The 16,478-nt window shown below is 37.8% G+C and overlaps 2 protein-coding genes across 2 annotated transcripts; both read right to left on the minus strand.

Annotated features, from left to right (window-relative positions):
• Nucleotides 1–814: 814 nt before the first annotated feature.
• Nucleotides 815–5,833, minus strand: LOC104612874 (urea-proton symporter DUR3-like). Its single transcript, XM_010280500.3, has 9 exons — nt 5,508–5,833; nt 4,474–4,581; nt 4,282–4,377; nt 4,102–4,184; nt 3,490–3,710; nt 3,142–3,404; nt 2,767–3,005; nt 1,615–2,264; nt 815–1,431 (listed from the first exon to the last, which is right to left on the minus strand). The coding sequence occupies exons 1-9, from the start codon at nt 5,691–5,693 to the stop codon at nt 1,136–1,138; spliced, it is 2,142 nt and encodes a 713-aa protein (XP_010278802.1). The 5' UTR covers nt 5,694–5,833; the 3' UTR covers nt 815–1,135.
• Nucleotides 5,834–13,048: 7,215 nt separating this feature from the next.
• LOC104612873 (ubiquinol oxidase 2, mitochondrial-like) lies at nt 13,049–16,471 on the minus strand. Its single transcript, XM_010280499.2, has 4 exons — nt 15,815–16,471; nt 15,422–15,550; nt 14,835–15,323; nt 13,049–13,330 (listed from the first exon to the last, which is right to left on the minus strand). The coding sequence occupies exons 1-4, from the start codon at nt 16,352–16,354 to the stop codon at nt 13,271–13,273; spliced, it is 1,218 nt and encodes a 405-aa protein (XP_010278801.2). The 5' UTR covers nt 16,355–16,471; the 3' UTR covers nt 13,049–13,270.
• Between the last annotated feature and the right edge of the window lie 7 nt (nt 16,472–16,478).

Here is a 16,478-nt window from a genome sequence, read left to right on the forward strand (position 1 = left end):
TATATTTGTGCAGGGGACTTTGGGGTACTTGGACCCAGAATACTTTTACACAGGCCAGTTTACATTGAAAAAGCGATGCCTATAGTTTTAGACTAGTATCGTGGAACCATTAACTGAGAAGAAAGAAGATTTTATTCATTAAAAGAAAATTATTTGTTTGAAATTTTTTGCAAAGAGGAAGGGGTGTGAGCAAAGGGTTGCTTCTGGATAGTAGAGGAATTAAGAAGTTTCATGGAAGATCCATGATTTCAACTGGACATTAAGAAGTCACTTCTTGGTTCTATGATACAATCTCATGCTGACGAGAATGAAAACACAGGTCTGAATCTGAGAGCAGTCACTTTGTGACAAAAGAAATGCCAAAGATTAGTTCCTTACCAAGTCCACCCCTCCCAAAACCCAGATAGACAGGACAGTAACGGCTCTGTTAGAGATGTCTACACACACATACACATATATGTAGATTTTTCATTTCCAGTTTCAACTAGACCCAAGTGTACCCTCTGTGCAAGGACTAACAAAGTCAATACAAGGGCAATTATAAATTCCGTACTAATGATAACGCAATTAATTAAATCTCAGTAAAGATCATAAAGAATATGTGGTGTACTCCTGATCTGTGGTTCCACAGCTTGCTAACTATGGAATAAGCAAGACAGGAACCCGAACTTAAGTAAAATAGGTAATTTAAGGGCCAATAGTATAACATTGGATATGACATTAAACAGAATGGAATAGCGAAAAGGATTCATGTAGCCAACCCCATATAGTTGGGATATGGCATTGGATGATGATGGAGAGATGGGAATTAGTCCAATGGATGCATCTAGTCTTTCATCTAATAAACAGATACTATCCTGAAAATCATTTTCAAAGCTTAAAAGTACAAAAATCCTGAGAAAATTAGCATGTAACAGTGTCATTTTATCTCTGGACAGACCAAGGACAAGAGCAATGACCACATATAAACGACAAAACATATTGGCCTTTTGATTCAGTAAGATAAGGCCTGCAAGGTGTTACAGCAAAAGTATGCACCATAAGTAATCAAACCATTTACATTTACCACTTTAAAAGCTAAATTACCACAAACAATTACAAGAGGGTAATTGCAACAGTTCTTATGAGCTGATTTTTATGCTGAAACACAATGAATTTGTTGTTCTAAAGCATCATGTTTCTTGTTCTTCTCTTTCTCCAACAAATACATTTGCTCAGCCTCTGGTATCGCCAACAGGATTGCATGCATTTTGACATTCATGTCTTCAATCTTTTTAATGAGATTGTCATTTGTAAACATGCCAAGAATGACATTTTGGATTGTCTCCCAGCTTTCATAAAGTGGTAAAGCAATAATCACAGCAGATGCAATGGTACCCCATACAATGGCAATAACTGCCCAAAATGTGAAGTACTTCAAATTGAACTCTCCTGCATCAACAAAAAAGGCACCAAATTGAGAATAGAGAATCAGTACAGATTTAAAGGCCTTAATAATTATCAGTCAGTTCACTAAGGGAGTAGCATATCATTTTATTTAGACATATATTTGGAAGGTACAGTCATATTCAAGTTATAACAAAGAAACTGAAAACAATGAAGGACTAAATTTACCTGCTGGAAGTGAGAGAATAGGCCATAGTATCACAATCACGACAGTAAAACCAACACCCCATCTCACTATCCAAGCTTTATCTCTTAATAGCTTTTCCTCTTTAAACTCTTCATCTGGTAACTCACTCTTGTCCTTTTCAACCATGGTTATCTGCTTAGTGGTCTCCCAATCATAGTTTTGGGGCCATAAGAAACTAAATATTGCATGAATAGCTCCACCAGTCAGTATAGACACCAGGTTTCCTGCAAGCATTGGTGCATTTCGGCCTGTTGTGTCCAGATTAACCCGACCATACTGAATGCTGGTGACCGATAACCATGTTATAACTCCGACAATGCAGCCAACAATGGTTCCAATAATAGCACCTTTTGAGTTAGCCTTCTCCCATAGAAGCATAAAAGCAATAGGAAGAACTGCTGAACCAATAAATACTCCCATGGCTAGATACATCCAACCCAGTGAAACTCCTGCTTTGTTCAGAACCACTGCTAGAACTCCCATGAAACATCCAAATCCTAGGATGACCCCCCTTGAAAATTTTAGGATTTGTTTCCCAGTTGCATTTGGGTTTATGTACGTACGATATATGTCATATGTGCATAAGGAAGAAACAGCTATTAGCTCAGCAGAACCGGCAGATGTCACAGCCCTGAAATGTAAGTGTATCCAAGTTAGCCACTTTTTCCTTGTTAAGATTGTCATTAGAAAGAAATAAATTCTGGCAAGAAATCTTAGGACTAGGCTCAATCCAATATGAGTATGCTTTGACCCAGATGGGGGGGGGGGGGGGGGGGGGGGGGTTGTTTTCCAAAACAAATGGTGGACACCCCCTTAGATGTTCTGTTTCAGTGTTCTTGAATTTGTTTGTCCTATTAAAGTTGGAATGATTTTGGAGGCAATTTGGCCATCTGTAGAGTTATTTGCATTCAGCTTGGATAGTTACATTTGCTTAAACAATACAAGAGCAAGCTAATATTTAATGCTAATTATCATTGGATATGCTATTTGGTATTGGCATGCATCACCAGCTCAACATGGAGTGAAACATTTTTTGGCTTTGCATGTGAGCTATATATCTTTTATTCATTTATTTATTTTTTTGCTTCCATGATAATGCAAATAAATAAACTTAGAAGGGTAGTGAAGTTCACATAAAAAGCATTGTGAGAAGCAGGACAGATCCTGCTTTTCCCATCAAAGCTATAGCAGTAGCAGGAGGAACAAGTCCATGGCTGGCCTCACTTGCTGTTATTGGTAGATCAAGAGCTAGAGCTCCTATACCCAGTGATGTTGCCAACGAGAAAGGCACGGCAAACCAAACCAGCCCACCCAACAAGTAGCCTTTGTGAGTTGATGAAGGTCGTGCTGCTATGGCACTAACCCAATATCCCTGTGAAGCTCCATAGAAAAAATTGTAAGTGGAGGTAACAAATTTCTGATCTAAAGCTTATAGAATAACTAGAACTGTGATACTCTCCCACCACATATTGCCACATTGAAATTGTCAAGAGGACATTCATACTTACATTATCAACAAAAACTGTGCCAAAGTTTCCAACAATATTGATAATTCCAAAAACAAGGCCACCAGAGCTCAACATAGTTAAGTAGGAGCCCTTGTGGTTTCCACTAACAGGTCCACAAGCTTGTCCATTATGAGAAAGTGGTTCCTGACATATTCTTGATTTGCTAGCAACTTCCAAGAGACGATTATATACAATGCGTGGACTACCAAGATCACTACTAGAAGTGTATACAAGGTAGACAAAGATTACCAAAACCACATGCACTGAAAGCATAAATAAATATTAGAGAAGCTCAACAACAAATATAAATGTAGAAGTTGTCAAAGATTATTCAGATGCCTGGTATACCTATAACAGAATGTATGTAACTGGCCAAGAAAGTAGCTTTTAGTCCTCCAGCTAATGTGTATACTATCACACCAAGAGGAATTAGAAAGCTTGCAGCATAAATGTTGACCCCAGTAAGTGCATTTACCACAGCAGAACCACCAAGAAGAAGCATAGCAGTGACAATAATGTTTGTCAAGAAGCAGAAACAGAGGAAGACAACATGAGCAGCAGTCCCCCATCTGATGAAGAGCAATTACAATTACAATTACAATTACATTAGACAAGGCACAGCCTGACAGACGGGTAAAGTGTATCTATCACATGAGAACTATAGAGGAATAGCTTCTATCTGCACAGAGAAAGCAATACATATTCTGTGCATTCAGTGGTCCATACTGGCTTCTGATGGAGACTCTAAATGCATAAAAAGAAAGACCTGATTAATTACTGCATTTGATGCTTTTGGTTGGATTGAGGAAGACCCATTAAATAACAGGCATGCCTACCAGATATAATATCTTCTCCATGATCAATATTCTGTTTCTTGACACTAACTACCACACAGAGTGATCAAGATTATAGCCTTAAGCATTTGAAAATTTAAGAAACTGTATGGCAGGTGATACTTACCGAGCTCTTACAATTTCACAAACAGTATGAGCATGAGGAGCTTTTCTCTTGATCTCTATAGCCATGACACCAAACAAGAGTACCTGTTTGATCGAATTGAAACACCACCTATCAATGTTCTCTCTTTCTTTCTCCTCCTGCCCAAGAAAGAATAAAGATTTTTGAGTTGACAGTACAGACCTGGATGGTGGCCCCGCTTGCATACCAAAATGGCCCGCTAATGCCATACTCCCAGGCAACATTTGAACTCTGTAAGATTGTGGCAGCCCAAGTCCACTGCAAAATTCGAATACAAAAGCTGTATATTAACAGATTTCTCCCAAACTCAATCTAAGTTTTCAAAAGATTGGCACTGGAGAAAAAGAATGTCACCTGGGACACAATCACACTAGCAATCAGTCCTGTCTTAACATTTCTGCCCGCAGTGTTGAACCATTCAGATGTGTGGCGAGAACCCACATATCGCTTCTCAAGCCATACCTAATTAAACAAAACAAAGATGAAATCAAATACAAGAAACATGGATTATACCACCCTTAACATGGTCACTGTGTTGCTGTCAGTGTTGGAGAAAACTAGAGACCGTATGCTAAATTGCAGGTCAAAATTCAATATTGAATTTAAAAAAAAAAAATACACATACAATTTTGTATCAACAACAATACAATTGAAAACCAATTAAACTAAGATTCTGGGACACTAGACGGGTAACTGGTGTGGGGCCCTAAGATTTGCCATCTGTCCTGAATTAGGGTGATCAGGAGATTCAAGACCCACCATTTAATGGTTCTGACGTTAAAGATTATTTGGAGCAGAAATCATCACTCATGGACAGATAATTTATATATTATGCGAACTAATTAATACATGTATAAAGGTTACTATTATATGTATAAAAACTTATTATATGTCGTTCAGACTTCAGAGTTTAAACTTGTCTTAAAAGGAGTTTAAACTTTAAACTAATGAACTAGGGTCAGGTTGGGCCTGTAGGCTGGGCCGCTATATATCCCAATGTAGAGGATGACTTTGGGTCCATTAAGAGAGCCTTAGACCAACACTACAAGATAAGGCTTGTAGGCCCAATTTGTAGCAATAACTGTTACCTCAGTTGGAACAGGCAAAATACACACACCATGTTGTTTGGCAGGACTAGAAACTGCTTTCTAACTACTTCCATGTCTGACATATTCAGTACTGGCACAACCACCAACACCAACAACCACAACGAAAATCAAAAAGGAAAAACTTACAACCAAACAAGAACAGTGACGACTACATACATATGATATTTATGGCACCAAATAGATATTGGGTTTGAACAGAAGTATAAATTCTGCCTAAATGAATAGAATAGTCCTGATGAATTTAACAAGTGAGAGAGAGAGAGAGAGAGAGAGAGAGACCAGGAAAGAGGTGAAGACGGCAAAGAAAGCCCCAAAGCCCAGAATAACAGAGTAGCCAACTCCTTGATTGAGAACGGCTTTGCCCTCAAAGAAACTACTCTGGCGCATGCAGCTACCTCCATCGGAGACATGGTAGTACTTGCTGGCGAAGGAGAACGGCGGGCACTGCGGGGAAGAAGAAGCCATGAGTGAGGGGTGGATGAGTGGGAAGAACTGTCAACTGTGTATCTGTAACACTTTCAGGCTTTCAGTTATCCATCTTCTCTGATCTCTGCTATACTATATATATAATAGGAAAAAGAGGAAAGAGGAAAGAGGAAAGAGGAAAGGATGTTATATTAGTTGCGAAGGTTAGTTCATAGTTATATACAAAATGGAGGTCGAACACTAGAAAAGTAGAAAGTAGAAAACAGAAAAAGTACCTTCGAATCTTGGCCCTACCCGTCGCTCTCACCTTCTCAACATGGAATATTCACTACGTTTTCCCCCAATAAAGTCGTATATTTGGAAGGTGGAGACATTTGCTTGCTCTTGCTGGGTTGACCCTAATTTGTAGGACAAATATCTGCTGTACGTTTTTTGTTTTAATTCGTGTATGACTTTGGTGTGTAGGTCCCATGATGAGCCAGTTTGGATCCCCACCTGACAATGAATTAAACATTCAAATGTTCAAAGCGTACATAAAATCCTATGCACTCATACTCCTTAGTGAATTAACATCAATTTCGAGCCGGCACTTACCCCAACTGTACTTTGGGCCTATGAATTCTGACCTAAAAGACAGTTGCATTTAGGAGTCTTAATGGACCGATTTTGTGTTGGACCTTGCCCAAATCAAAATCAATTTTGCAGAATGGATGAACCAATTACATATTAAAGGTCCAAAATATTTTATGGATTGGATTGGATTGGACCTAGTGCATCCATAATAGATTAATATTGGATTAAGTCGGATTGAACCGATATCTGGTCCATTGACAAAAGATAAGAATGCAAGTGTCAATGGACCAGGTTTGAACGGGAACCACTCTAAATTAAAAGTGTTGGACAATCCAGTCATTAAATAGCACTAATCCAAAATGGTCCAGAATATTCCTTGGATTGGATTGAACCTGATCCATCTATAATGGACCACTCATATTGGACCATGCCAGATTGAACCAAATTCGATCCAATTGACACCTCTAATTGTAATATGATGTCTTCTAATATAAACTCGTAGAATTGGAATGAAATGAAATTTGTTTAAGGGTTTCATAGAATGAATAAACAAATAAGTTTTCCAAACAAATCTCTAATTGTAATGCATGGATTCATTGACTAATTTAATATATCTTGATCATCACCTAAAGCAGCAGACGTGGCTATTTATGAACCGCGGGTGTTTTCTTTAGACCAAGATTTTTATTGAATTTTCTTATTGGAAGTCTAATTTAAAAGCTAAAAATAATCCAAATACCAAGCTCCTAACGTGAGCTATATAGGGAAGCATGATAAGGAATCTTATCTTAATTAAATATATAACCTTTCCTAAACCGGTAAGGACAGATACCTTTGGTCCATCCCCTTTTTTAATTCACTAAAACTATTAAGAGTATCACTCTCTCTCTCTCTCTTATAGTGACGGGGTAGAAGGGTACCTTTTTCTGCTTGCGAAGAGATCACGTAGACCATGAAGGAATAGTACGTTTGCAACATGTTGCTGTCGATCATAAATCAATCCAATCCAATAAGTTCTAACAAGAACGAGAAACTTTCTACCGAACAAGAAACCATTTCAGTCTAACCGGTTTAATCAGGTTAAAGAAACTAAAAGTAAAAAAACAAGCTAAAATTTCAAATTATTCTGCAGGAAAACCCAGATAAGAGATCTATTATCGTCGTGGTGGTGAATTCCTTTCCCTCATTCTAATGTCAGTTAGAAGCAGTGGTGAAGCTAGGAATTTCTTTTTTGGGAGTCAAGTTAAACAAGTAAATGAGATGGCGAGTAAAAGGAGTAGGATTTAGGAAAAATGGGCCGAGAAGGTTTGGGTTTATTAAAAATTTTTTAAAGAATATATATAACAATATATATTATATTTAATTTGGGGAATTGAAGGAGCCTTTGCATTTTATTTCAAGTTTTTTTTTTTTTTTCCGCCCCTCATTCAAAGTCAAAACTCTTTCCTTTCTACATTTATCATTCTTAAATTGAGATTCAACAAGTGGATATGGCTCATCTGTATGTAGGAGATTACCTAGAGTAAATGTGATGCTCTCAATTTTCAACTCTCTATATATCTTCGCTCTTTTAGTTGTATTATTGTCCGATAATAGAGCTTGAAAGCAGTCCACTCAAAATACCAAGGGCTCAGTTTGTTTGCTCATTTGCACTCAGTGCAAAGAGGATGTGTAAACTTGGATTTATTTTTGCTTGGCATTTCAATTTGTCATTGATTGTGAAAAGTTAAATAATGTGCCACCTTATATAAAAGAGAATGGAGGTAAGAGGTTTGTTTGTTTGAGAATAATGTAATTAGCAAGATGATGTGGTCATCACTTTAAATAAGAGAGAATTTATGTACGAGGAGGGTGGTGTAAATTTTGATCAAGTTTTTGAGATGCAAAATTTGCACTGCCAATGAGTGCAGATGTGATATTAATGACTACAAATGTTGTATAAGATAGGTGTGCAAATCATCGGTCAAAACTCATCGGATTAATTATGTTTCTTTTATCAGAATGTCCTTAAGATTTGCATGTTATGGAACTTATACTCAGTTTTGAAGGAGTACAAATACAAATATGAAGAATACAAAATCTTGTATTTTGTATTATTTTCTATGTATTTGTACTATACAGTATTTGTATTCTTGGAAGGAATACAAATACAAATAGGTACAGTATAAATACACACAAAACACATAGTTTTGCATTCTACATATTTGTATTTATACTCGTTCCAAACAGAGCCTTAATTACAACTTTCACTTTCACACTTATTTTCTCAACAAGCAAACACAATGTAACTACGGAGCTCTAAACTTAAGCCTGGTTATCTGTAATTAAGTAGGGGTCGTTTGGTACACTAGTGTTGCCTTGCTGTTGCGTTTTGGATTGATTAATACAAAATTGTGACAGAATATGTATTGCCACATCATACATAAGTGTTATTTCAACTAAAAAAGTTCATGTATATAAGAAATATCAAATTTAACATTTTAGGTATAAATAAAATTGTATTGATTAATTCAAAAAATTTCAAGTAGATTAATCACTTTCCCACAAATTTGTATTGAACTATTGGTCAATGCAAAATGCAACAATACAACACCATTATATCAATCACCCCCTTAATTGGGCAAGGATAGAAATATTAGAAATACCCAGAATATTTATTTCTCTCTCTAATATGATTAGGCTAGAAAAGATAAAAGGCAGTACTCCCAAGTTTTTCAGCATTATATCCTTTTACCCTTGAGTCTTGACTAGTTTATATTGTGTCCCTCCAAGTTTGGATCGGATAAGCTGCCTTTAGTTGCTATATTTGGGGCTGTTTAACTAATAATAACTCCCTATGTACGTCTGTCATGCATGCCAAGGAAGAGATTCAAAGTGGTTGTGGGGCATACTTGTTATATAGTGTATGCCTTTAGCTCTAATTAGACTAATGTATATAAATATTTATCTATAAATGAATCAAATACATTATTGTTTCATATTTATATTGATATATTTTTTATGTATTACTCTTTAAATTAGACACTTATGAGACTCATGCTAGTTTATAATGTTATTAGCTATTAGATAGACTTGGAGAATTTATCCTAACAAGACTAGCACTGGTATGTTACCAAATAGTTGGAGCAGCTTATCTCAGCTATTAGGGTTAAACCCAAAGCATAGGTACTGGGTGTTTGAAAGAAACACTAAACTTAGACCAATTTTCAATTATGCCCTAGACCTTAGAGATAGATGGGTAAAACTGAAATTTTGCACTTTACCCTGCATTTGATTATGGTACTGCACTAAGTGTTGGACTGGGCTATCTTTGATGTGCCAACCAATGAGATCCATCAATGGTCAGTTTGGGAAATCACCTGAGTGGGTGATCATAGTGATAAGATCGATCCCTTTGTCGGATAAAGTGAATATCAGGGTTTACACACTCTTTCTCATGGAAACCTAAACTACCTACAATGGATTTCAATTGTATTTGAAATCCGATTTTGCAAAATATATTTATATTTTATACTAGTATTTTATGAAAAAAGTTTGCAAAAGGTAATCATAAGATCTATTCGAGTAGAGAGTGTGAAACTACACCTTGCAGTTAGGGGAGAGGTCATTCCCTGTCAGGCAATATTGTGATCATTATGGGACAAGAGGTTAAGTGTAAGAGAGCATTACAGGGCTGATTATCTGATGAGCTTCACCTCATATAACTCCATTATCCTTGGGTCTTTATAGGGTGGTTGAATCCAATGATCATTTAGGTGTAAATGTTGGGCCTAAATTGAACCAATGCTAATTTGGTCAAGGGTTCACTGCCCTGAATAGTGAATTCGACCTAACATCTTTAAAGGGTAGGGCAAAACCTTTATGGACTTGTGTGAGACCTTTGTGGGGTCCCACCCCATACAATCTCAAGCCCAAAGCGGCCATGCAACACCTAGGGAGGTGAGCCTTTGAAGAAAATGGGCCATGGGCCCATTATTAATGAGATTAGTTAAGTTATCACATGTGTTTTGGGTCGAAACTGGGCATGATTCTAAGTATAGAGCACCTATCTTCTTAAGAGGATAATGCTTATCTCTTACAAGAGTTTAGATCCAAATCAGATTTAGATAATATCTTAATCACATTAGGAGAGTGCTCCATAAAATGGAATTAAGAGGGAGAGGGCGAATAGAACTTATTCTCTTCACTCTCTTGCTTTCTCCTATTCTCTCTTGTTTCCCAGAAACCCCAATTCGACCTAAGCATTAAAAGAACTGATTTTTATCAGCTTTCCTGTTGTGCTTTTGCAAGAAAAAAGTTGGGGAAATCAAGCTGAAAATTCCAGTCAATCCAAGGCAATTGGATAGTAGTTTTGCAGAAAACAGTGTTGTTGAATCGACTTCTCATTCACTATGCCATCTTCAGTTGGAGGCCAGCTTTTGGGAATGATTTTGAGCATAAACTACCACTCTGAGATATGTGATTTGTGGGCTTCGTATCAGGTACTGTTAATTTTAATTTTGGATTCAAATCTAGTCTGGTTTAGTGAAAGATCGATTCAGAAATTTCAAATTTCAAAATCACTTAGAAATCGGTTCACGGGATGGATTAGAAAAATTTTTGAAATTTGCCTGGCCATTTAAAATGGTTCGGCCATCCATATGATGGATTCTAATCCCTCCAATAATACTTACACTTGATGACTGATATAGGGCAATATTATTGGTTAAACAATCCCTAAATATCTAGCCAATGCACCTAACCCAGATTCCTTTTATTCCTTCTCTCTCCCTAGTATATGAGATTAAATACATGAATCCTATTTCGGCAATCGTTCTATTATAATGTTAATATATTTGTCCCATTTCTTTCACTTATCTCTTTCAACCTGATTGCATGTAAACCGCCTCTCCCCCCCCCCCCCCCACCCATGTGCCACGTGGCATGTTTAACAAAAACGAATTAATCCAAAGTGAATGTCTCTCTAAATTAAATAAACTCTAACTGATATTTTTACTTTGGCTCCAAGGAGTACAAATACAAATATGCAAAGTGCAAATAGATGGAAAATAATACAAAATACAAGGTTTTGTACTCTACATATTTATATTTGTACTCTTTCCAAACTGAGCCTTAGGTTGTGTTCCGTTGCAATGCAAAAAAATTTGCACTGATGCAAAACCATGGCATTTCAAATTATTTAAGTGTAAATTCTGACCTATTTTTGTTTCAAATTTTAGCTTATTTTGTTTGATTGCAGTATAAATGAAGTAAATTAAGACATGAAACAGAATAAAGTAACATTCAAAACAAAATTAAACCAGAATTTGCATTTTTTTACATTTGCACTCCCATAAATTTGTACTAGTGCAAATAAAATTGCACTACACTAAATACAGCCTTAAGTTTTGAACCGGAAGAAAAAGAAATAGTAAAAAATATAGTTTTTTTGGATATGTAGACTTCACTCCACCTCAGAATTCTAAATTAAACTGCAAACATACAACAATTCAAAATTATAAATACCTCCACCTATAACACCCATACCCACCCATAAATTGACATCAATTCCAAGCTAACACCTACTCCCAATTATACGAAAGAGCTAGGATTTCTGATGGTGGACTGAACAGTAAAAACCTTTTTTTTCACTTTTCTCTTGTAGCCCTTACCAGGCGCAGCTCATATTACAAAATTCCATGTCGGCTTAGGTCCCAGGGCGTATCTAAAAGAGAATAAATATTAAATAATATATATGATCAAGTCGATATGGGCTGGGTCGAGATGGGCCTATGCAGATCTTCTGGAATCCGCAGCCATTAGTCAATGAAACAGGAAAAGAGAGGCCCAAATGAGAAAGTTAGTTTTGATATTGATCTCATTAAATCTAAATTAAAATCACTCTCTTCCACAAATTTATTAAGTCGATGGTGTTGTGTAGCCCATTGCAGGTTTGAAACACGATTCAAGGATAATTAGAACATTAAACCCAGAACAACTCTGTGGCTTTGTAGGTTGGTTCAAGAAGTCAAAATAGGAAACCTCAACACTTCTATTGGTCAGACGAACGAAAGGTGATGAGGGGTAATTTAGCCTTACCTATCAACACCCGAACACGTGGAAGTGATCTGCCGATTGGATGACAATTCAGTGTTCTTTGCCACTTCAACAAGTTAGGTCAATTTGGGTACCTTGGCTAAGACCAAGGTCCGAACAGCTTGTGATGGCCCGATCTGCCGAGGTGATACATAGCCAACTTTTAGAAGATAGCCAGTTGTCTCTGATCTCTCTAGGATCACATTGTACATCTGCAAGCCTTATCCTTATCCCACTCAAGCCTTATCAGCTCACACGAAGTGCACCTCCAAGTGTGGAATGGATTCCTAGTAGCACGGGTCGGGGATCTTGGAGGTGTTTCGTAAGACCTATGGAAACTAACCTATATAAGGGCATCAACCCCAATGTTACAAGGTACGCAGAATTATTTGCTCACTAACCTTTTAGCATATAAGTTTTCAGCTCGCAAACAAACTACTAACTTAAGCATCGGAACACCCACAACGGATAAACCACCTCAGGTTCTCTGAGCATTTTTCTCTTACAATTCGACCAACCAACTAAATGGACCAACGTCCAAACTGCCCTCCAGATAAGAGCATCCAGACCGTGTGCCATCAAAACGGACGAATAAGATAACTGTAACATTTGTTTATATACAAAACAGGAGAAGCAAATTTTTGGCAATACGAATTTGATTATGCATCACACAGATTTCTCAACATAAGAATGCATTTCCTCGTACGATGATACGATATATAGAGAATGAAGTTGAGAATTTAATATGTCCCATCAAGAATTTCATTGCAATGTACTCAAATCAAAATAGTGGGATCAGGCCAAAAGCCCAGCCCACTTAACACCCATAACAACTAACTTATTACTTAATAAAGACCATACAAAAAAAAAAAAACAAGACTAAGGTCACTTTTATTTATTGACAAACAGAACACTATATTATTCAGCTTTTTCTGAATCATAAATCACTTTTCCTCCACTCTAAAAGTTCAGTGATACCCCAGTGGAGCAGCAGTTTCCCTCAGCTCATAACCTTGGTTGTGTATGTCCTACAATCCAAAACAAACCAAACACACAGAGTTGTGAACTAGTCAGATTTGGATCAAATATGACTAGTTCTAAATTCTATCCAATTAATATTCAGATTCATTTAAAATCCTACCAGTAGGATCCAGATCATGACCAAATTTGGATATTTTGTATCATCAATTACAAACTAAAAATGAATTAAAACATGAATTGAACATTATCTACCATTAAATTAAAATGTGTTCAAAAACAATTTTCTTTTGTTTTTGGGGGTTTTAAAACAATTTTCAAGATCTTTAAACCAATTTTGCCAGAAAATATATAAATGCTTGTTCATGGCGTAGGGAATATTTTTAATTGGAGCCTATTCTTGAACCATATGGGAGATGTGGCTAGTGATGGTCCCTAGAAGGCTAGACCCATATCACTGATCGTCCGGTTCTTGTCCAAAAAGTACCAGAGCGAAATCTACTAAATCAGAATAGAATAAGATAGAGGAGCCTTGCTAAAATTAAATTCTCATCAACTATATATATGTTGATAGGGAATTTTCATTTATGATCGGTTGAACCATCATCCTGTCAGAATTATGGGTCTGTTTTTGCCCTATTGTTCAGAAAAGTCTTGACTGAGTCAATGGACCAGGTAGTTCAGTCATTTCAACCCTTGGCCCCGTTCGACCAGATCAGTTGGGTACGGGTTAGCCTTTTTTTTTTATGGCATTTTTAATCACTTCCATCGTTAATAGCAATAATTCTTTTTCATTATTTGCTAAACTCATTTTTATAATACGATGAATATACAATTTATATAATTCCTAAAATTTCTGAATTTTTATCTGCTCTTTATGTTTTTATTATTGGATTTAGACAACATGATCCCAAAAACTAATTCTCATTCATAATAACAGGGAGAGAGATTATAAAGAAGCATTTTTTTTCTATTTTAATTCTTAACTGGTAGAATAATAAAGTGAAATAAATGGATTCATGAAGTTGTGCTAAATTTAGAAATATCTATGTTATATAGTGGAAAGATAAGGCTATGAGTCCTCCATGCTTACACGCACTTACTTTTCCCTTCCTTTCTCACACATGTATTTTATTTATTTTTAAATTAAATTAAAAACATAAAAATCACTAACCATCTCAAGCCCTTTTAATTTCTAATAAAATCCTTGTTTAACTCCCCCCTCTCTCTCGTGGACATGGTCGGTGTTTGTAACTCTTTCTCTCATCTTAAATCTCCCAAATTCCTTCCACTAAAAAAGTTGGAGTATAAATGGGATGGGCTTGTAGAGTTAAAGGACCAACCCAAGCTCATCACTAGATCTGGACCTTAGGCTTGGCCATGGACAGAGATCAAAGCCCATTTAATGTGACTCGGGTGGATTTTTTGCCAGAAACCGGTTTGAACCGCGATCGTCCTCTCCCTATTCCCTAGTGCCGGGTGGTCCGCTTGAATAACATTGAATAGATTGATGGAAGGAATCAAGATAAATATGGGGAATGGAGCGAGGCTTACCGATGCAAAGTGGTTAACGTCGCGGTGATGCGCCTCGTCGGCTCTCACGGCCACAACCACATCACGGAGAGTCGAATTCGGCGGTAAACGCCAGTAATCAATAGCGATGGCCGGGGCCGGGACGTTCTCGATAGTACCCTTATCCAACTCGTTCAAGAACTCAGTATACGAGTGTATTGCCTCCTCTTCTAGGTATCCGACTGCTCGGTGTGCCAACTTGGGCGATATCAAGTAAGTCAACAAGTAGGCATTGAAGAAAATGCCCTGGACCGAAAAAACCAGAGCTCGCTCATACCATTTGGGCTGCGACACCTCCATGAACGTCATGAGATGCATTCTCTCGTTCTCAGCTTCTTCTAGAAGAGCCTTGATCCAGCCCCCACTATGCTCAAATCGCCTCAGGGATCTCAAGTGCAAGAGAATCCCTGCGGCCACGCCGGGGATTGCAGCCACCGTCTCCAGCATCATCGCACGGCATCCATATCGCTTCTGTAACACGAACAAAATCGAAAATTAATGTATTACTGTACTGTACATTCAATATATGGCCGAGTTGACTTGGACGTTTCTCCGTCCGCATCTGCTACCTGAAAGAAGAGGTCGGTTGGGTATCTGAGAGCTTTGATAGTCCGGTAAGCAAGTTTGTCCACGAACGATCTTGGTTGGTGGTGCTTCTTTAGATCGATCGACAGGTTCGCATTATACGAGTCAATTGGCTATTCATTTCATTTCAAGAGAGTAAAAAATACAAAATAAAACGATATCGTCAGTGTTGAATAAGCCAAGATGCAAACTAGCCAGTTGGCAAGTAAAGAATAGCTCTACATTGCAACATAATAGTAGTAGACCGCGAGTGCTAAAGAAATAATATAGACACGTGGCAAGTGTTGTTTTGGGTCTCTTAGCTGCCACGTGACTCACCCGGTCACTGATGCATAATGCATGCCATTTCATCCACAAGTACCAAGGGATATACGTACCCTAAAACAGCTCCACTTCCAACTGGTACCGTCGTCCTTGGTCACCCTGGCTGGAGTAATGTTCCAGTAGCTAAAAATGGCTTTGTTTCCCGAACCATCAGCTGGGAAGCCGGTCGAACCGGTTTGCACCCCGGTCTTTTGTTCTTCTTCACCCAATGCCAAGGTGCTCCCATTCCGTATTCCCAACGCGGGGAACCTGAGACAGACCATATTTGTCCATGCTGCTGGCACACCTAAATCGCCGGCACGCAGGAAACTCGTAGCCCGGCCACGGCCAGTCCCCATCAAAAGTCCTTTAGCCGGTTCTTTGGCTGCGGTCGAGAAAACGCGGGCGCCCAGATGCTTCAGCTGCAGTAGGGATCTGATGGCCATTTTTGAGTTTCTCAAAATTGAGGACGGAAGAATGAGAAAGGAATGAAGAGAAGCAATTGAATCGGAATAATGTCGTAACGTTTCGGTGGCCAAGCTTTTGCTTATTGTATTTGTAATTTGTATGAGAGAGGTCGAGTACGAGCGGGTTTTTCTGTTGGTTAAGGCCATAATTAGGAGGGAGGGGTTTGTTTAAATAGAGGCATTTACGAGCAATAAAATAATGTGAACAGGGGGCTGGTTAGTGGTTTACTGGTTTATGCTTGCGTGGTGGAGGGAAAAGTTTTCTGGTCAA

Source organism: Nelumbo nucifera, chromosome 3 (genome assembly GCF_055504915.1).
Source record: "Nelumbo nucifera cultivar China Antique chromosome 3, China Antique-T2T, whole genome shotgun sequence".
Taxonomy (NCBI): domain Eukaryota; kingdom Viridiplantae; phylum Streptophyta; class Magnoliopsida; order Proteales; family Nelumbonaceae; genus Nelumbo; species Nelumbo nucifera.

What these genes read in the sequence shown, in the direction of transcription:
- LOC104612874 (XM_010280500.3), bottom strand. Translation starts at nt 5,693, where the DNA reads ATGGCTTCTTCTTCCCCGCAGTGCCCGCCGTTCTCCTTCGCCAGCAAG. An exon ending in TGTGAAATTGTAAGAGCTCG is followed by an intron (nt 3,711 to 4,101) that starts GTAAGTATCACC and finishes GCTCTTCATCAG; the next exon opens with ATGGGGGACTGCTGCTCATG. An exon ending in CTTCTCACAATGCTTTTTAT is followed by an intron (nt 2,265 to 2,766) that starts GTGAACTTCACT and finishes CTTACATTTCAG; the next exon opens with GGCTGTGACATCTGCCGGTT.
- LOC104612873 (XM_010280499.2), bottom strand. Translation starts at nt 16,354, where the DNA reads ATGGCCTTAACCAACAGAAAAACCCGCTCGTACTCGACCTCTCTCATA. An exon ending in GGAAGTGGAGCTGTTTTAGG is followed by an intron (nt 15,551 to 15,814) that starts GTACGTATATCC and finishes TGAAATGAATAG; the next exon opens with CCAATTGACTCGTATAATGC. An exon ending in CAACCGACCTCTTCTTTCAG is followed by an intron (nt 15,324 to 15,421) that starts GTAGCAGATGCG and finishes TTCGTGTTACAG; the next exon opens with AAGCGATATGGATGCCGTGC.